This window comes from Pezoporus occidentalis, unplaced genomic scaffold, assembly GCF_034315485.1.
Source record: "Pezoporus occidentalis ecotype Australia unplaced genomic scaffold, CSIRO_AGI_Poc_V1 ctg259, whole genome shotgun sequence".
NCBI classification, from domain to species: Eukaryota; Metazoa; Chordata; class Aves; order Psittaciformes; family Psittacidae; genus Pezoporus; species Pezoporus occidentalis.
In genome coordinates, this window is record NW_026914491.1 from 68,372 (window position 1) to 88,969 (window position 20,598).

The 20,598-nt window shown below is 43.2% G+C and overlaps 1 protein-coding gene across 5 annotated transcripts; it reads left to right on the forward strand.

Annotated features, from left to right (window-relative positions):
- Positions 1 to 10,016: 10,016 nt before the first annotated feature.
- LOC134166265 (protein 4.2-like) lies at positions 10,017 to 20,490 on the forward strand. Of its 5 annotated transcripts, none has more exons than XM_062623768.1 (13): positions 10,019 to 10,167; positions 12,055 to 12,240; positions 12,939 to 13,169; positions 13,744 to 13,862; positions 14,587 to 14,706; positions 15,110 to 15,287; positions 15,659 to 15,797; positions 16,185 to 16,288; positions 16,596 to 16,838; positions 18,015 to 18,335; positions 18,631 to 18,791; positions 19,195 to 19,349; positions 20,227 to 20,490. In XM_062623768.1, the coding sequence occupies exons 1-13, from the start codon at positions 10,158 to 10,160 to the stop codon at positions 20,375 to 20,377; spliced, it is 2,118 nt and encodes a 705-aa protein (XP_062479752.1). In that variant the 5' UTR covers positions 10,019 to 10,157; the 3' UTR covers positions 20,378 to 20,490. The 5 variants fall into 5 exon arrangements, with proteins under 5 accessions (XP_062479756.1, XP_062479754.1, XP_062479752.1 ...); XM_062623769.1 differs by having other exon boundaries at positions 10,021 to 10,167; positions 19,216 to 19,349; XM_062623770.1 differs by lacking the exon at positions 12,055 to 12,240 and having other exon boundaries at positions 10,018 to 10,167.
- The last annotated feature ends 108 nt before the right edge of the window (positions 20,491 to 20,598 follow it).

Consider the following 20,598-nt stretch of genomic DNA (forward strand, 5'->3'; position numbering starts at 1 on the left):
ATCACTAAATATGTTTTATTCAATAATAGCCAAAACACTATCCAAATAGCTGACACAATTCAATTCTAGAATTAAATTCATTATTTAATTATTAGGAGAAAAATGCAGCAAAAAGATATGATAGCGTTACAACAGAACTCTCATGGCTGAAAAAATTAGAAGCTATTCAATAAGCAGTACTCTTAGATTCACGGTTGTCCTATTCAGATCATGACTTAATCATGTGATAAACTGTAAATAAATGCTTGGCAAAGATGTGACTGGGAGTAACAGTACAAAAGCAGATAAAAGAAACAAGTCCTTGATTAAGGAGTGGCAAGTACTAGAGTATCTTAAATAGTAATAGGCTGGAATAGCTGTTCCAGAAAACAGAAATTAAGCAGAACATCATTAAACAGTAAAAATGTGACCTGTCATCTGGACTGACACATTTATTCACACACATATCTCGTCACAGATGCACCACTGTCTCAAAACGCGCCGAGTTCCTTCTGAATGAACCACAAGAAAGAATGAAGTTTCTCCAAAGATAACTTCATAAATCATTACAACAGCAAATCTGAGTGAAACCAAAGCACATAACTGAACATGAGCTGGCAGTGTGTGCTCGCAGCCCAGAAAACAAACAGTATATGGGGCTGCATCAAAAGGAGTGTGACCAGCAGGTAGAAGGAGGTGATCCTGCCCCTCTACTCTGCTCTTGTGAGACCTCACTTGGAGCACTGTGAACAGTAATGCTGTCCCCAGCATAAGAAGGACATGGAGCTGTTGGAGTGAGTCCAAAGGAGGCCTCAAGGATTATCAGGGGTCTGGAGTGCCTCCTGTATGGAGACGGGCTGAGAAAGTTGGGGCTGATCAGCCTGGAGAGGAAAAGCTGTGTGGAGACCTCAGAGCAGCCTTCCAGTATCTGAAGGGGGCTACAACGATGCTGGGGATGGACTGTTCATTAGGGACTGTAGTGACAGGACAAGGGGTAACGGGTTCAAACTTAAACAGGGGAAGTGTAGGTTAGATATAAGAAGTTCTCTACCATGAGGTGGTAAGGCGCTGGCACAAGTTGCCCAAAGAAGTGATAAACGCTCCATCCCTGGCAGTGTTCAAGGCTGGGTTGGACAAAGCCTTGGGTGACATGGTTTAGTGTGTGATGTCCCTGCCCCATGCAGGGGGATTGGAACTGGATGATCTTGAGGTCCTTTCCAACCTGAGCTATTCTATGATTCTGTCACTGATACACTATAGTTAAGCACCATGCAAATTTTCATTACAAATGAATCTGTCTTACAAATTTACCTTGCCATTACAGCCTCAATTATCACTTACTTTAGTTGGCTCTACCAGGAAAAGAAAGTATTTTGACTCCTGAGAAGGGGAAAAATATATTTACCAAGGAAAATATAACAAAACATGTCTTATAGCCCCTATCCTACAGGTTCGGCCCCAAAACTTGTTCAACTGGCCACATGTCTACAATCACCCTCTTCCACAAAAGCTTATGGATAATAAATTTAAAGTAAATTTACATTTTAATGTAAAATTGTATTTGAATTGATTAAGGAAACAGAGATGTCACAGCAAGTGCACTCAGAGTGCAGGTGCACATACAAAATCTCCTCTGTTCCAGGAGCATAATGTTTTATCCAAGTCTTAAAGGTCCATTTGCTAAAGTCTCCTTCTTCTATCAATCACATACACAGAAGTATCACTCCTACTTTTACCTAAAACAATATAATCTTTAGAGATATATTATTTATGTAGCTGCATGAATATACACAACATTTTTTTAAAAGAAGTGGTAAGGAAAAGTCTTTACCCCAGTTTACTCTTTTAATGAGCTTTAAAAAGAAAATATGAAGAACTTCATTTTAAAAGGTGATTTGATCTTAAGGACATGAGAAATGTTAAGAATTCATAGGTAAACAGAACATGGAACTCAAGAAATTATTCTATTTTCATCTAAACTAAGTGCATTTGGTTTCCTTGAGTTTAGAAGAACATGACTGCAACTGGTCCTATACAGTAGCAGAGCCAGCAACTGGTCCTATACAGTAATAGAGCCACAAATGTGAAAATAGCTATCAGCAACTCACAAAAAAGGGGGGGAGGGAGGGGGAGGAAGGGAAGAGAGAGAAGAAAGGGGAAAAAAAAAAAAAAGTTAATTTGAAAGAGCTAAATGAGTTTACCGGAGGGGAAAACCTGGTTCCCATTCCCGTTGGGCACAGACAGGAAAAAAAAACACAGCTGATTTAATAAGTAAATTTCTCAATACTCTGCTAACTTAGGTGCTCAGTTTCGCAAGGCAACTGTGGAAACAGATACCTGTACTGTTCAGTTTACAGAAACTACCTAAACACTTTCTACTATAACTTTTCTAACTTAAGGACAGCTAAAAGCTTTCAGGACTTATATGTAACTCTGAGACCGAGTGCTATATTTCATTGCATTTTAAATACAAATGATGGGCAAGTTTAAGGTGCCAATTTGGAAGATACATTGCAAGAAAAACTGACTGAGCTATCATAGTGTCCCACAGCAAAGGATCCGAAACTGTATCCTCTTCGTAAGGAGCAGCTGCAGTCGCCTAGGAGTATTTACAAAAAGTTTGCTAAGCCTAAATACAAGCAGTTTCCCAAGGAGAGAATTAATGTGTGTGGGGACGCACCCTACAACACTCTCTGGCTTTGCAATCTCATCCCCTACTAGTCTGAATCTATTCTAGAGCTAATAGGCAGTAGTAGTGATCAGAAACCATAACCAACACAGGCAATCAGTCAATGCACTGGTCCAAATTATTTTTGCATTATGCATATTAATAAAATGGGAGTGGGGGCTGGAGGAAAGCTTGGGTGACTTTTCTCTTGGTCAGAAACTTCCTACTGTACTACCAGGAGCATCGCTCAAACTTGTCCACAAGACCACATGAGAAAAAGCAGCCTATGACATGTATTTTTGTTTTGCACTGGCACTACCACCAAGGCTGACACTCGCCCGCACCTGCTGCCACACACTTCACCCAGCCCTTTATACGTATCCTAGAAAGTCATTGAGTCTATCCTCCTAACTTATGCCACAAGAAGTTCCACCAGTTTCCTTTCATGCAGGTATCATAAAGCAGACAGGAAAAAAATGATTTTTCTGTTTGCAGAGGGAGATACTTTGCAAAGTGCTCAGAAAGCACAGGATTGGAATAAAAGGCTCAAGACCATATAATCAGAAGGATATATGAAAATTCACAATTAACAGTTACACATCCTCGTTCTACAAAGCTACTTAAAGTCGATCATCATCTTCCATGAGGAAGGCACCATGCCACCCATGTCTAACTCCCAGCGCTGTGTTTATTTTTTCCTTGAAGAGTTAACAAGCCAAAATGGCAAAGATTTGAATGCTCCTAAGAGATAATTTGACCTTTTCCTCCTGACAGTGCCTAGTACTGTCCAGCAATGGAGTCCAAACTTCCCCCAGAAAGAATGTTTCACGGACACAAACTGACTTTGCAACACAGACTGAACTGAGCTCTCATTTAAATGGCTTTGATTTAAAGCCAACAAAATTTTCAGAACATATGAACTCCTACTTTATTACACCTACTACAATATTTTGCCACCAACTCATGTATTTACAAGGGACGCAGGAGCTTGTCAAAACTAGTCTGCCCAGAAGACTGGAATGAAGATTGAAAAGGACACACACACACAGAGGAATTCAGATTTCTCCAGGCAAAGGAGAAGGGAATAGGTAGCTTTGCACCCATCAATTAAGTCTTGCAGCATCTTGCAAAGTCAGGGTATGCAGTCCTGCACTAACCTCAAAAACGGCCTTGAGGTAGTGATGGTATTTCAAAAAAAAAACCTCATTAAATCTTGCAAGAATGCAGACTGCCATTATATTTAACACGCAGTACAGCCAAGTCATTCAAATTCTTTCAGTATTTCTTCGTAAATATAATCCAGGAAATTATTTCAGACAGTGTTTGCCACATAAGCTTGGAATGACCTCATCCTAATTAACTCTTTGTAAAGGAAGCTTGCTGTTCAAAGGAAAATAAACCCTAAAGCTTGTGCCAAGTTCCAAGCTTTGCAGCATTGTGAGTACTGGGGCTTCAGGCTGTCAGCATTATTAACTGACCTCAGCAAGCACACTCAGTTCAGTTTCGGTGTTAAAATGCAGATCTGGCCAGTGCCACGTAAAAGAAATACACATTCTTCCTGTGTTGGACATAAGAGAACTATTCAATTAAACTAATTGTTAGTACAGAGAAAAATGTGTAAGTGCCCAAGTCAGGATTTAAATAGCTTTTGCCAAACCTATAATCTTCGTTTAGCCCTTAGTCAAAACTCAGTGGGTGCTGGTGGAGTAAAATACAGTTAATTATCAGCATTTTTCTTTATAAATACACAGTTTAAATCTTAGCATGTCCAAGAGGTTGACGCAGCTCACATTCCATTCAGATCACTCAAAAAAATCAAGAGCACTGGCAGACATGACACATTCATACTACGAATTGGCTTGAAAGATATTAAAACCAGTCCCAGGATGGTGAATGGTTCTCCCCACCATTCTGTTCTCCTGATCTGAGCATCAAGAGCCTTGATTCGGCCAGTCAATTAAAATACTACTCTCTTACAGGTTAAAAAAACAGTTACTTTACCACCTAGTATCTATCACTGTGTACCAAATGCACAGGCTACTAATCACAATAAAAGATGAAGCAGAAGTAGTCACAATGTAAACATTTCTTCTTGCTCTAAAGAAACAACAAATTCCACCAAAAAGGAAAATTCACATCGAATTCATGGATGTGCCATGTCAGAGCTGAAAATGTAGACACAATAAAAGGAAAAATTACATGCGTGAATTCTGTTATCACTACATTCAGAAAGAAACACAGTTATTAAATATGCTCAGGTAACATTTTAAGCTTCTGTTTTTACAGGTAATAAAAATTAGATTTTCATGGATTTATGCTGGGACCTGTAGAACACCAAGAATCCCCCAAGCACTATAAAGATAATAATGCAGTAATATCTATCCAGGATGGATACTTTACAGGATCTTATGGGTCACTTTTCCTTTCAATTTCTATGAGCATGTCAGGGATGTAGTGGATGCAGAACAGTGACAACACTTGGCTCAGACTTGGATGATTTTTTTCAAAAGAAGCAGTGCAAAAAGTGAGTGCAAAATCTACTCACAACATATAGCCTTTTAATTTACTGAGGACTAAAAAACCATCACGAACTTCAGAGAGTCCCAAACAAGGCAAAATGGATGATAGTATAACAATCAGTGAAACTCAGCTTGGTAAATACACAGCAGGAAAGCAATTTTCAGTACGCCATCATACAGAGTGTTAGATCAGATCAGCCATGTCAACTGCAGAAGGAGATCTCAATATAAGCAAACAGCTCAACTGAGACTACAGCCCCTTGTGCTTCTGTGATTCCTACTAATGATGTTAGACTGCAAAGTAGACAGGAGGGGACCACTATAAGGAATATTTATCGCTAATGAGAACTCCCAGAGTGGTATTAAATCTTGCATTATCACAACATACTTTGTCTTGAAAATCAACTACAAAATAATGCCCCACTTGCTGGGGGTGAAGCTCATGCACATTCTTCTGAGGCATCTGGCATTGTGTACCATCAGAGAATAGACTACAGTGGATGAACCTCCATCCTGATCCAGTTTAGCAAGCTGCACATGCTTCTGCTTTTGTTGCATTTTAGAGACAAGTATAGGTTTGGACATGGTTAACTGTGAGTCAGTAAATGTTAATTCTTACTGAATCCTTATAACAAAGAAAGGAATTCATTTAGTTGATTTCATGGATATTGGGTACATGAGGTTACACATGCTGACATTGATGTTATTACATCCTCAAGTTCAGAGGTTTAAATCAGCATAAGCAGAATGTTGGTCTATCACAACTGCATTGTTTATAAACAATGGCACACATCAGAAGCATGATTAATATGTGTTAAATGCATGAGCAAATTATGTTCACAAGTAGCACCTGTGCAGGACAATGGACCATATTATAATAAAGGACAGCTTGAGTTTATATGCTTTGACTTCTTGAATAAAAGGAAGCCTGAAAAACCCAATTTCAAGTTGACTTTGTGACTGGAGAGATCACAGAGAAGGACTTACAGGAGGGGTGAATTTTGCAGGGAAAAAAAACCAAACCCAGTCTTTTCAAAAGAATGTCATAATGAATGCTTATTCCTGAAGCTCCCACAAAGGTAAGTTGCTCCTTTATGGAGCCAGAAATATGTAAGTAATAGCTATGTGGAAAGCATATGAAAGAATCACCCTTTCAAAAAATTTGCAAGACAAAGTAAGTCAAAAGGTTATTGAATTTGCCCTGTACAGTTCAGATTAAAAAACTAAAAGCCAACACCTATTTTTCTGAACTGTCTGATCTTCTTTGCTGGGATTTCTTAGGGCAACAGCTTTGGAGGATCCATACAGTAGACCAACCTGTCACTGTATCTGAAGGGCTGTCAATTTGACTACTTCCTGACACAGAACACAACACTATCAACAGACAACGTTGTACTGAAGTTAGGCAACCAGTAAGAAGAGAGGAGAACCTTTGTGCAAAATTCCAAATACAGCTATGCTGAGTGCATGGAAGAAATACTACTCCAAAGTGCCAGTGTGACCACCTTTTAACCACCAAAATATAAAGAATACAAATTCTTGTATGTGCACATCAGAAATACCTATCAACACATCTGAAAGTTTGGATTGCCTGCACAGAGACATGCAAATTGCTGGTTGCAAGATACAGAGTAAAATAGCTGAATCAATCCAAACTCAAATTTTCACAGTACACTTACAATTGAAAGATATAGAAATGACGGCACCATTTTAGTACCATCAGTAATAAAGACCGTGTTTTAGGTTTGCCTTTACTAAACACAAGTGTTGGATCAGATATGAATGGCAGTTAAACTAACAGGTGAAACAACTGACAACTGGAAAAAAATCAACATATGAGAACCCTGTAGTCCAGACAGAAAGGTGATTTACAGGTAGGAAATACCAGCACTTCTGCTAAATGTTTTGAGCTCTGTAGTGGCCAACTCATTTCTTCTCTCAGATCTTGGATAGAAAACCTCAGGTATCTAACCTAGGATTGCAAACCCCCACCAGATGGAATGCCAGTACAAGCACTTGAGCACTGGATGGAGGAGTCTCTTTTGAGGGCTAACCTTTTTAGTAGGCTTTTTAGCCCTTTTCCTTGTAATGAAAGATACAAAGGGGCAACAGGTAGCTCTTTGTTCACAGTTTTCAACATGCATCCTACGTAATGAATATTACTTGCAGTTACCAAGTTGACCAAGAGATGGCACTATCCTATAGGCAGCCACACGTGTGTACCAAAAAACCGTGCAAAGCGGAGGTTTGATTACCACCGCAAACCAGGCATTGCATACCACACGTAGCCGTTCATATAAAACGGTCAGACACTTACTAAAATCATACATTTTAAAACTGACATTTTAAAATGTCAGAAGGAGAAGGCTGAGGTTTTTAGTGACTTCTTTGCCTCAGTCTTCACTGGCAAATGCTCCAACCACACTGCCCACACTGCCCAAGTCATGAAAGGCAGATGCAGGTACTGTGAGAATGAAGACCTTAGGCCCACTGTAGGAGAGGATCAGGTTCGAGACATTCTTAAGAACCTGAACGTGCACAAGGGAAATACAACCCCCATTTTCAAGAAGGGGAAAATGGATGACCCGGGGAATTACAGACCAGTCAGTCTCACCTCTGTGTCTGGCAAAATCTTGGAGCAGATTCTCCTGTAAGGCATGCTAAGGCACATGAAAAACAACAAGGTGCTTGGTGACAGCCAGCATGGCTTCACTAAGGGGAAATCCTGCCTGACCAATTTGGTGGCCTTCTATGATGGGGCTATGGAGCTGATGGACACGGGAAGAGCAGCTGACATCATCTACCTGGACTTGTGCAAAGTGTTCGACACTGTCCCACACGACATCCTTGTCTCTAAATTGGAGAGACATCAATTTGATGGATGGACCACTGGGTGGATAAAGAACTGGCTGGATGGCCGCACGCAAAGAGTTGTGGTCAACAGCTCCATGTCCAGTTGGAGACCAGTAACGAGTGGTTTCCCTAAGGGATCGGAGTTGGGACCAGTCTTGTTCAACACCTTTGCCATGGACAGTGGGATTGAGTCGCCCTCAGCAAGTTTGCCGATGACACCAAGCTGTGTGGTTTGGTCGATACGCTGGAGGGAAGGACCTTGACACGCTTGTGAAGTGGTCTGATGCCAATCTTATGAACTTTAACCAAGACAAATGCAAGGCCCTGGGTCAGAGCAATCCCAGGCACAGCTATAGGCTGGGCAGAGAAGAGATTCAGAGCAGCCCAAGGAGAAGGACTTGAGGGTGTTGGTCGATGAGAAAATGAACATGAGCCGGCTTCAGTGTGCACTTGCAGCCCAGAAAGCAACCGTATCCTGGGCTGCATCAAAAGGAATGTAACCAGCAGGTCGAAGGAGGTGATCCTGCCCCTCTGCTCTGCTCTCGTGACACCCCACTTAAGAGTATTGTGTGAAGTTCTGGTGTCCTCAACATAAAAAGGACATGGAACTGTTGGAACAAGTGCAGAGAAGGGCCACGAGGATGATCAGGGGACTGGAGCACCTCCTGCATGAAGATAGGCTGAGAAAGTTGGGGCTGTTCAGCCTGGAGAAGAGAAGGCTGCGTGGAGACCTCAGAGCACTCTTCCAGTATCTGAAGAGGCCTATAAGGATGCTGGGGAGGGACTAGTGGCTGCAGTGACAGGACAAGGGGTAACGGGTTCAAACATAAACAGGGGAGGTTTAGATTGGATACAAGGAGGAAATTCTTTAGTGTGAGGGTGGTGAGGCACTGGAATGGGTTGCCCGAGGAAGTTGTGAATGCTCCATCCCTGGCAGTGTTCAAGGCCGGGTTGGACAAAGCCTTGAGTGACACAGTTTACTGCGAGGTGTCCCTGCCCATGGCAGGGAGGTTGGAACTGGATGAGCTCAAGGTCCTTTCCAACCCTAACTATTCTACGATTCTGCGATTTTATGTTAACAATAAACTCACAGAGTTTACTGAAGTATCTCCTCAATGTGCTTACATTTGTTTCTCAATTTCTGCAAATTTGGTGACCTCCATGCTTCCTAATGAAAGTCAAAGCTAACATAAGGCAGCAATGTGTCCTTTTCACAAAGAAGGCTAATGATATCCTGGGGTGCATTAGATAAAGTATTGCCAGCAGGTCAAGGGACACGATCCTTCCTCTTTACTGAGCACTGCTGAGGCCACAATGAGCCTACAAGAGATACGGACATACTGGAGAGAGTCCAGCAAAGGGACACAAACTTTATGAAGGACTGGAGCACCTCAGGCTGCAGTCTCCATCCTTAGATACTCAAAAACCACCACCTGGACATGGTCCTAGCCAACCAGCTCTACATGGACCTGCTTAGCGGGAGACTGGGACAAGACAACCTCCAGAGGCCCCTTCCAACCTCAGCTATTCTATGATTTTGTGACAAGTCTCACCCAAGACAGCATCCACACTTTGCAAAAACTGGTTAACAGGCTTCCTCATTTTGAAATGGTTTCACTTTTCTCAATTAGGCACAAGGTCAATGGATGTATTGATCTTTGGGTTTTTTTACTCCTTGAAGGGTTTAGGAGCTAAACAGCTTAGGGCCAATGTTGGAGAGCAGCTCTTCAGCACTTACATTTGAAGTGCGTTCCTTGCGTTGTTTAGAGCCAAATTAAGACTTGAATTTCCTACTCTCTTTTCTACATTGGCATCTCCAATACTCTTGAAATAAATTGTCACTGGCTGTCTTTAAAGACTTCATATCCCACTGTGGAATTTAGCCTCATCTGTATGTAGGAAGCTACCCCTTTCTGTGAGTCTCTAGTGTGGTCTGAAAGATAAAAGAGTCCTCAACATCTGCACAGCAGGCCTGCAAGATAAGCTGAAGGAGAGGTCTCCACATCACATCCACCCCATATAAAGAAATTGAGCAAACAACTCTGCAAGTGGATAATTTTGAAAGAAAGCTGAAGGAAGGAGCCATTGCCCATCAGAGCAAGAGAAGCTGAAGGCTTTCACAGTACGGGGAACTAGACATGGGTCAAGGTAAGCAAAAATCACTTTGGCTAGTCCCAAGCCTTTGCCAGTTGTTTGTCAGGTAAAGCAACTGTCCCTGCTCCAAGACAGTGTTCATGAGTTTTGTAAACGAGTTGGGCTTCTTACAGGGCAAGAGCCAAGGAAATTCTCTAAATGGTAAGGGAACTCAATTCACACAGAGCACTGCCTAAAAAGGGGGAGCAAACAAAAGCTGGTATCAATGCCTAAGGGGCGTTTGAGAGAAGCAGGAAGCAGCTAAGGCAGACATCTGAAAGTTTAGAAGCAAAGGCAAGAGTCCTTAGCACTGAGGATGGGGGAAGGACATGGGGAAGGTAAGCCAAACTACAAAACTGAAGCAGAGAGATTACGAAGTGTTTTAGCTACTTGAGCAAGAAGACAGTCTAGGTTCTAAGCAATCTTTCAAAAAAGTTAGATCCACAAAAAAGTCATATGAAAAAAAAGGAGCCACACTGCATATGACTCACCAGTCTACAAGACAGCCAGAACTGACGTATTCATCACAAAGAAAATATAGGAGGTCAGAGCTGGCTCTGTAAAGCTTAAACCGGTGCAGAGCTATGAGCTGGGACAGTCATAAAGGGATGTGAGAGCCAGACCAGAATCATTCACTGAAAACAACACGACAAAATTAGTGTTGAAAAAACAAAACACAACGAACAGAACAATAGGAACAGGAGAAGGTATCAATGTAGAGAACAAGGCAAGTCAGATGAAGAACAGAGCAAACCACTGATAACTGCAAAGAGCACTCACTGCGCCTTTAACACAGGAGCAATGGCTTTAGACAGCAGGGGAATGCTCCGTGGATTATTTTAGCTGGAACAAAGGGAGAGCCTAGGCCAGCAAGGCAGAGTAAGTGACAGAATGTGTCATGTAACAGACAGCAGCTTACAAAACACAGGTTCAAGGATCTAACTGATGAGTTGAAAGATGAAGAGATAAGTGAGGTCAGCATGATCCCAAGCCTGAGAAAAACCACGCTGAGAAAAAAAACAGGGTGTTACCTGCTTCTCAACAAGAAGTCTGGAAATATTAAGACCACCAGCAAAACTGTAAGACAAGTGCAAATACATGATCTCAGTACAGCCACTGAGCACCAAACTGGGTGCTTGAAATTGTGACAATTCTTTTCTCTCTTTTGGTGCTGGACAAAAGCATGTATGACGTGTATGACGCATGTGTAGGAGACAGGAGGAGGTGCTCTTTTGCCTCCTGCAGCTCTGGGTGTGAGACTGATAATCGTATGTGGTGCAAAGAAGGAAAACATGTCTTACTTGCCGTGATCCAGTATAGTTCCAGGACTATATTGGCACATTACATTCGAACCAGCAGTGAAATTTGCACTAGCTGTTGCTCTTTGTGCATATCAGACGTACACAGTAAAGTAACTGCTGGAAGAGCCACACCCACACTGCAAGTGGGGTGAAATAGCTTGTCTCCTGTGCACAATTTCAACCACGTAACCATGTGGAGAGATGCTGCTTTGAGTGCCATCTGTGCCCTTGAGTACAGAGAACAAGACTCTAAATGTAGTCACAGTGCATGCTCAATACTAACATACATCTATACCATCTGAATGCTCAGGCCTGTTCTATCTCCTTTCCTGGGCAGGAAAGAGCTTTTGTATCATCACTTGGTTCACTTACTGATCCTAAGGTATAAGCAAAGGCAGCTCATTAGCCACTTGACACAAGAACAACTAAGTTCACAGTGAAGGCCCTTACAGTTAGTTGGCAGAAAGTCCCAAAGGTAGGGGTTCACTCTCTAAGTGGAGAAACACATGATCAGTTGCTTGTGTGCCTCAGGATGTGGTCCAGCACCAGACTGTGGGCAGCTCACAGCCCCAAACTCATTCTATATCTTCTCATGCTACAGGTCTGAGCATCAAGAAATGTGATTTCAAGGTCACAATGAACAACAATAACCACCACACAGAAGAAATCAGCACTGAAAGGCTTATGGTGAGGCGAGGGCAGCCATTCACTATCACTGTATGCTTCTCAGCTCCAATACACAACTACCTGTGGCAGCTGAAGAGGATCCTCCTCATAGTACAGACAGGTAACATCATTACCATTGCTATCAGAGCTCTGGTTCTCCATCCACCTTAAGAACAGACCTGGTGGCAAAAGTCATGTCCAGAGCTGGACAGGGGTGCCCAAATTTAGAAGTGAGGCCAGTTAACTGTTTATCTAAGGCAGAGAAGAGTCTCCTGCTGCTGCAACTGCAGGGTCAAAATTAAACCACTTTCCAGAAGAGACACTGTATCACAATAACCAACGCAGGTTCACTACTCTCTGATTTGAAAGGACTCATGGGATCTCTCCTCTCCCCTGGAGAGGAATGGTTTAGGAAGTTCAAACTTAGCTAGTCTGTTACAGATGCTTGCTGTTACAGAGTGTTTCCTAGTAAAACCTCTGAGAAAGGTAGCAGCATTCAGCCCTAGCTTGTTTTAGCATAATCTGAGCATCTGGCTGTGACTTTTGTTACGAGACACTGAAATCCAGAAGCAGCAGGCCTGCGCCATTCTGGTTGTTCCTAGTTTTTACAAATCTATGAAATACGCATCCCACTTTCAAACATGGGGGCCTGAGCACAGTACTAACCTTAAGAAGATTTACTAGGCATTAAACTGCTAAAGGGTTAAGACTCTCTCACAAGAAAGGAGTCATGGCTACAGATTAGTCTAGGTCCCTGCAGTCTGCATGGGGTGAGGGTGTGTGTCTGGAATAGACACAACCAGCTCTCTTTGGCTGCAGGATCCCATCCTTCTAAAGCAGATGGAACCCAGACTGAATTTCCCATCTCCAGCCTGGGAGACCAGAAGCAGTGGAGTGCAGCACTGGAAGAACAGGACCCATGCTTCTGGACCATCTCTGTGAACACACCTGCCAATGCTCCCATTGGCCAGTATACTCTGCTTTTACATGCCTCCAAGTCTGACCATCTCCTGGGCAACTTCACCCTTCTCTTTAATCCATGGTGCCAAGGTATGTGGTCAGAAACAGTAAAGGCAGGATAGGATCAGTCACTTCACAAAACCAGCCTTTTTTTTTTGGCAGAGATGGCACTCTGCCTTCATGGAGGCTGAGGTCATCTAACACTGACGGCCACTCCTGTCCCCTCCTCACAGCACCTTAGCAATGAGTAAGGGCTAATGAAAGCTCGAAGCTGCCTGTCTCAGCACTTCTGCCCCTTCCTGGAGTACTCCACTGCCAGAGCCCTGTCCTCCTGTAATAAAGATTTTAAGATGAGTCAATATTATAAGTGGTCTGATTACAACCACTGTATGTTTTTTAGGAATAGTCAACAACAGCCAGGAGAGTAAAAGAGCCAGCTAGCACAATAGCCTAGGTCTGGAGAAACTTTTTCAAACAAGCAAACAGATAAGACAATGAAATTCTTCTTTCCTGTGTGAATCAGCATTTGTGGTATTTTTCAGGGCACAATGCCAGGGACTGCTGAAGTCCCTGGAGTGCAGTGGAATCTGCTGGTGTAAGAGAGATGCAAGTGCATCTGAGACCAGGAATGCTCTCTTCTTGATGTTTTTTTCTTCTAATCTAGATGACGAGGTGTTCTTGGCTAATGAGGCACAGAGGCAGGAGTACATTTTAAACCAAGATGGTGTCATCTACTGGGGGACAGAAAACGCAGTCCTAGCACAGCCTTGGGACTTTAGTCAGGTAAGCAAGAGGTCCAGTATGTCTGTGCTCTCTTATACCCACCAGCAAAGGAAGGATGCATATCTCCTTTGTGCATGCCATTCATTTCCATACTGTGGCTTTGATGAAAGAACTTGCAGTCTGCACTCCCTGTCTTTGTCTAAGACTGTGCAGGAGAACATGGACCTGTGTATGAAGTCCCATAAACCAGTATATGTAATTTTAGCTACCTTCTCAGGCTGTCCTCTATGAAGAAATGCATTGATCTATATCTGGGCTTTGTGTGCCTTCCTTTATCAACAGATATAAAAGCATTTAACAAAGCTTAGTTACTTTCTCTGTTTTACAGGCAAAGTGCAAACAAGTAGATCTTCCAATCTGCCCAAGGTATCTGGTACAGACAGTGATTAGAAAAGGACTTTATCCCATTTCAGTGCACCAGACTGAAAAAAGTACCTCTGTGTCAACCTGGAGAGTGCTTCAGAAAAGCATCAATTCCCCTCAGTCAGGGAATGCAGTATCATGCTAATGCATTTCTCACCTTGCTTCAATAAAGTTGTAAGTCTGCCTTTAATATGTTGTGCTCCCTCTCCAAACCTCTGCCTGGACCTCTTCTCTACAGCGCACTTCTATAAGACTATCAGTGGAAAGAGAGAAATAATCTGCAGAGTTACAAATCCTTGCAGGGACTCCAGAGAGCAAATGTTCAGGCTAAATTTTCTGAAATTATGTGTTCTTATTTCAGTTTGAGGAGGATATTGTCGACATCTGCTTCACACTGCTGGATGTAGGTGAACGCCATCGAGACAAGGATCACATCCAGCGCAAGAACCCTGTTTACATCTGCCGCACAGTTGCTGCCATGGTAAGAAGAGCTGCCAGCAGCCCTGACCCTAGCAGAGAAGGCCCCAATACAGAGCAAAGGCCAGCATCTCTCAATTCCAGTTTATGGCAACACAATGCACTGACCAAAGAGGGAGCCTTCTCAGGGCTCTTACAAACAACACCTCCTGCCAAACTCCAGATCTTCCTGATATTCCTGCAGCAAACAAGTAGGGCTGCAGGAGTTTCTTAGCAATGGCAGTACACTTACTGAATAAATCGCAGGGGAAGCTGTTGTACCTGTACTGCACAGCCATGACCTTCATTCTTTGCACAGAACATTCTTTTGGTTTCATCTGCCTTGGGGGTAGCTTCAGGAAACAGGACGAGGCATTCCTATCAAAGAGAGGAAATTCCTTAATCCATCTTTCTCTCCTTCTCTGCAGCTGAACTCTGATGAGTTTAGAGGAATCCTGACAGAATGTGGGACTGGGCAATACTTTAATGGGACACCCCCTTCCAAGTGGCTGGGAAGCAGTCCCATCCTCCGGCAGTGGGTTGCATCGCAGTGCAAGCCTGTCCGCTACGGGCAGTGCTGGGTGTTTGCTGCAGTCATGTGTTCAGGTATAGTGGTGATTCAAAGACTTCTGTGCTGAGCAAAGCCTTATTTGCAGAATCTCTAGCATATGCCTAAATTCTTGAATTGACACAGAACCCAGTAAAATAACCTTTAATTTTTAGGTGAGAGGCAGATCCTCAGAGTTTCTTCATCAACATTCAGCATCGCTACCTCTAAGATAGAAAAGTATCAGTACACAACATTCACTGAACACACCTATGACAGCTTATTTCCCAAGGCAAGGTGCAATGCCTCTTGCATAAAAACAGCAGGCATGGTGCCATTCCTAATAGGCCTAGCACAAAAAAATGCTCTACATCACTAGAGGACCCTTAGGGCAGGATGTACAACTGATTCACAGATCTTTCTTCTGCAGTTTTAAGGTGCCTGGGAATTCCTACCAGGGTGGTCACAGGCTTTACATGGGCTCACAACACTAACAGCAGCCTGAGTGTGGATGAGTATTATGATGAAGATGGGACACTGCTAACACAAGACAAGAATGCCCGTGTCTGGTAAGAAAACATGGCAGGGCCCAAACACAAATCTGAAACAATACCTGTATATAGGAAGTGACAGAGGTGGTGGAAAGAAAGAGGTAAACAGCTGCAAGGAGGCAGTTAGGAGACAGCCCAGCTGAAATCCTGTCTACATAACCTGTTCTTGAGAAATCACTACAACCCAAACTGAAAAGCACCCTATTACTAGGGCTCACAAAGGAAGAATGATAGTCTCCAGTCCAGCTGGAGAAACTCTATTTGTGTCAAAACCCCAGTCTCTGCGCTCCTCAACATGCACTGAGCTCTTTCAAAGGAGCATTAATTGGTTGTGGTTTGGCTAAAACTTTACTGTACCTCAGATCTTAGTCCCTTGATATAAGCACATGATGCTGTCTCTTGCAGGACCTTCCATGTTTGGAATGAATGTTGGATGGCTCGAGCAGACTTGCTACCAGAATACAGTGGGTGGCAGGCACTGGATGCCACCTGCCAGGAAAAAAGCAAAGGTAAAATATCAAAGATGGGCTTTGGGGAGGTACGGAGGTGGGAGTGGAGTGGTGAACAAATAAAGCAGTTCAATATTCCTCCCTTCCCAATTTCCAGTGGAAGGATGCAAAAGGACAGGGACTCACCCTGTTGAATTTAAGCACTAAATCATCATTCATCTGTTCGGTTTGTGTACCTCTATCATAGCACTGCTCCCTAATGATCTCCAAAACTAGATACTTCACCACTCCTGGTATTGGTCTAAACTAGGCATGGGTCCAGTTGGTAAAGCACCTGAGTCTTAGCTAGGCCACAATTTCTCTTCAGGTCCATCCTTTTGTGGGCCAGCCCCTGTTCAAGCCATCAAGGAAGGGGACACAGAAGCCAATTATGATGTCTGCTACTTCTTTGCTGCCATCAATGCCAAGCGCCAGGTCTGGATACAAAAAGCAGATGACACCCTCAAGCCAGCTCTCGGTAGCACAAAGTACACTGGCAACAACATCAGCACCAAGAGTGTGGGCAGTGAACGCTGTGAGGATATCACACAGAACTACAAGTATCCTGAAGGTATAGAATCATAGAATAGTTAGGGTTGGAAAGGACCTTAAGATCATTTAGTTCCAACCCCCCTGCCATGGGCAGGGACACCTGTCACTAAACTATGCCACCCAAGGCTCCATCCAATATGGCCTTGAACACTGCCAGGGATGGAACATTCACAATTTCCTTGGGCAACCCATTCCAGTGCCTCAGCACCTGCACAGTGAAGAATTTCTTCCTTCTAGCTAACCTGAACTTCCTCCTCTTCACTTTAAGCCCATAACCCCTTGTCTTCTTGCTACAGTCCCTGATCTAGAGTCCCTCCCCAGCATCCTTGTAGGCCCCCTTCAGATAGTGGAAGGCTGCTATGAGGTCTCCCCGCAGTCTTCTCTTCTCCAGGCTGAACAGTATGGGGTAGGCAAGTGGTCGAACACATTTTCTCTGCCATCATTACAAAGAGTGAAGGACTAGAGAGCAGAGCTGTACCAGAGCATTAGGGTCATCCACTTCTCACTACTTCCCCTTTCTGAGTGGTACAAGGACACCTTACTCTTGCTGTCTATAGAAGTCATGCACAAATTTCATTCTGCTCCATTGCATTAATGAGTTCTCTCAAGGGCAACACCCTTCTTCAGCAGGTACTTTCCCGTCTGGAAAACCTTTCCTGATTTCTGTTACCTGTACACTCTGTATCTCCACCTCCCATTATCTCTGTAATATATATATATTTCAGACTCCAGCTTTCTGAAAAGGACTGCTCCAGATATTGTCTAAATCGCTCCCTTGAAAAGTAGCACCCCCTTCAGAATCTATTACTGAGTGCTATTTCCCTTACCCAACCCTACCATCCCATCTTAGACCATGGCATGCTGTCTCCTTGGCTGCAGTCCATCACAACATAGTCCTGTGCCCTAGCTACAGCTATAGCTAAAAAGGCAACTGCTTCTTTTATTCTGACAGATGTTAGCACCGAGGTGCTTTAAAAACTAAGACAAACGTTTCCTAACAGAAGCTTTTGGGTACCTCCAATGACTGTCCTGTCAGCTGAAATTCTCAATCTGCTCCAACTGAAGCACAGCAGGCTCTCTCTATAAAGATAGAAACAGTTATCTACAGTACTGCCAGGATGATTCAATGCCATCCTTCTGCATCTACTGCTTCACACTAGTAAAGAATGCTAAAATATGTGCTCTCTTGTGACAGGCTCTCTTCAGGAAAAAGTTGTACTTGACAAAGCCTACACAAAGATAAAGAAGCTTGAGACAATCATCAGCAGCAGCAAAACACAGTTTAGCTTCGTTCCTACTGCCCTTGAAGAGCCAGTTAACCTCTTCATGCACCTCCAACTGAGGAATTCTCTGCTACGGGGACAAGATGTTCCACTTTCCATTGAAGTATTTAACCACAGTGGTGGAGAAAAGGCTACTCACCTGCTAGTTGGGGCCCAGTCTCTACATTATAATGGTGTTCCCATTACCCAACTTTGGAAGGAAGAGTTTCATTTTACCCTGAGAAGCAATGAAGGTAAGGATTCTACTGGGTGCATGGCTAGAAAAATGTGTCTAGTCCTCTCACTTCAGGAAAAATGCACTTAGCTGTAACTTTTCAAAAGGTTCCCAAACAGCTGATTGCAGGGGACAGAAATAAATTTTCTTTAAGTTGACATTGACAAATGTTTTGAATCTGCAAATGCAGGTGGGATCACTGCAGCTTTTAGTACAATATTGGGCATTAAACACCCTTAGGCACTATGCAGCCTAAGACCAAATAGTACTTATCATCTGCATTGTCATCTGTATTTCATCACTCTGTATTCCAGCTAACAACCTGCAAGTCTTTCTGCCTTACTCGCAATACAAAGAAGAATTGGGACAGGACCACCTGCTTAGGCTGACTGCCGTATTGAAAGACAAGGACTCCTTCTACATATACTTTGCACAGGAGGAGATCATCATTTGTGATCCCCCTCTCACTATTGAGGTTAGATCAGTTGCTCTGTTACTGCAGTAATGAGAAAACAGCTTTCATAGTCATAAAGAGAAAAAAAATTCTGCTGGGTTGAGTAGCTCTCCTCAGGCTTTTTTCAAAGCACTGAGACATCAGTTTGGGAAAAGTGTGTTGTGTCACACTGTTGTATACAGTACTCCCTCTTCTACCTTGTCTACGTGTGAGCATAAGAAATCCCAATGACTCCCAACTCACTCACCAGTATGGAAATCACACAATGCAGAACAGAACTACAGCAGAATACCATAGTCAAGAAGAAAGTAAGCTGGACTTTGCCCCTTCTGGCAATTGGCAGCTCAGACTGAAACCTCTCACACAAAAAAAATAATATCTCCCTTTAACCACAAAAGAATCTCTTTCCTTCTCTCAGTTTCAGCTCATTTCCTTCTTCCAACAGTTTCCAGAAAACATGGTACAGTATCAGCCAAGCACAGCAAAGATCGGCCTCCTGAACCCTCTCACCGAACCCCTGGAGAAGTGTGTGATAGCGGTTGCAGGGCGAGGGCTCATTTACAGACAAAGAAAGTACAAGTAAGTGCAAACTGAATTATCTAAGAACAGCTAAAGAAAACCCCTGTGCAGGAAAACATGTCCCCAAAACTAAGCGAGCAACAACATGGCAGGAAGAGACTACAGCAGCATGAAAGCCCCAGGCATCCCATCCTTTATTGACAGATAATACAGAAGATTTTCACTGAGGAGAAGAAAATCCAGGTAACATAACTTTCAACAGATGTGTAATACATAAGCTGAAGTCAGTACAACACTTCTGAAAGCTTCAACCCCAAAAGCCTAGACAGCAGAAGGAAAGCTCCCTGCCAACAAGAAGGTTAACGAGAAGTACTACAAGCCCTAGGGAGAAATACACATTAGATAAGACAACAGTTATAGGCTGCTGAAATGAGCTACAAAATTGAGAAATTATTTGCTGCTGAGAAATCGTTTTTTAGATAGCCACATGAACATACGTGAATGGGGTGAAACTATACTCTTCGTGACGCATCTTTCCACATACTACCCACTGTCAGCAACAAAGACAGTCCCTGGCTACAATTTTAACAGTCTACCCCTTCTCTGAAGAACCAGACAAACCTGGCTTAGCTGAGTCACCCAAAAAGGCATTAACCCTGCCTACACACACACTGCTCTCAAGAAGCTGCATTATGGCAAAGTAACCTTAGATGACTCCATGGGGAGTTCAACCCTCCTGACATATATCCCTCCCCAGACCATCACCACATCACAGTTCCATTGGGATAGTTCAGATAACCACTACCTGCCACCCTCCCCCTCTCAACCCCCTTTCCTTTTCTGGCCCCATACCTGTGTCGATCAAATGCACCTCCTGGGCCAGAAACTAGAACTACAAAGAGGCGTACTTCCCGCATAATCCCTTCTCACCTTTCAGGTTGGGCTCTGTGCAACCTAAAAGCACTCAACAGCTGCAAATCCCATTCACCCCCACCCAAACTGGGCCCAGAAGACTCACTGCACATCTTACCTGCCTTCAGCTCCAGAACCTAAAGAGCTACAAAACTATCAACATTGCAACTGCCTGATGCCCAGTTTAGAACAGATCCTGCTGTTCTTTTACAGAAGAGCAGTCATGATCTGTGCCCTGGTCTCAGGCAAGCATAGATGTTAACAGCTGAATTAAAGATATTTAAAACCATGACTGACTTTGATTATTTGTACAAACAACTCTCTTCCATCTGCCATTATGCCCACTTTCCAGTTTTTAAGCTCGACCTTACTGTGGCAAAGATGGGGTAAATGCTCA

Bases quoted from the DNA above. Each gene is read 5' to 3' on its own strand.
- LOC134166265 (XM_062623768.1), top strand. The intron at 13,863-14,586 runs GTAAGCAAGAGG...TTCTTATTTCAG, and splicing joins AGCCTTGGGACTTTAGTCAG to TTTGAGGAGGATATTGTCGA. The intron at 18,792-19,194 runs GTTAGATCAGTT...TCTCAGTTTCAG, and splicing joins ATCCCCCTCTCACTATTGAG to CTCATTTCCTTCTTCCAACA.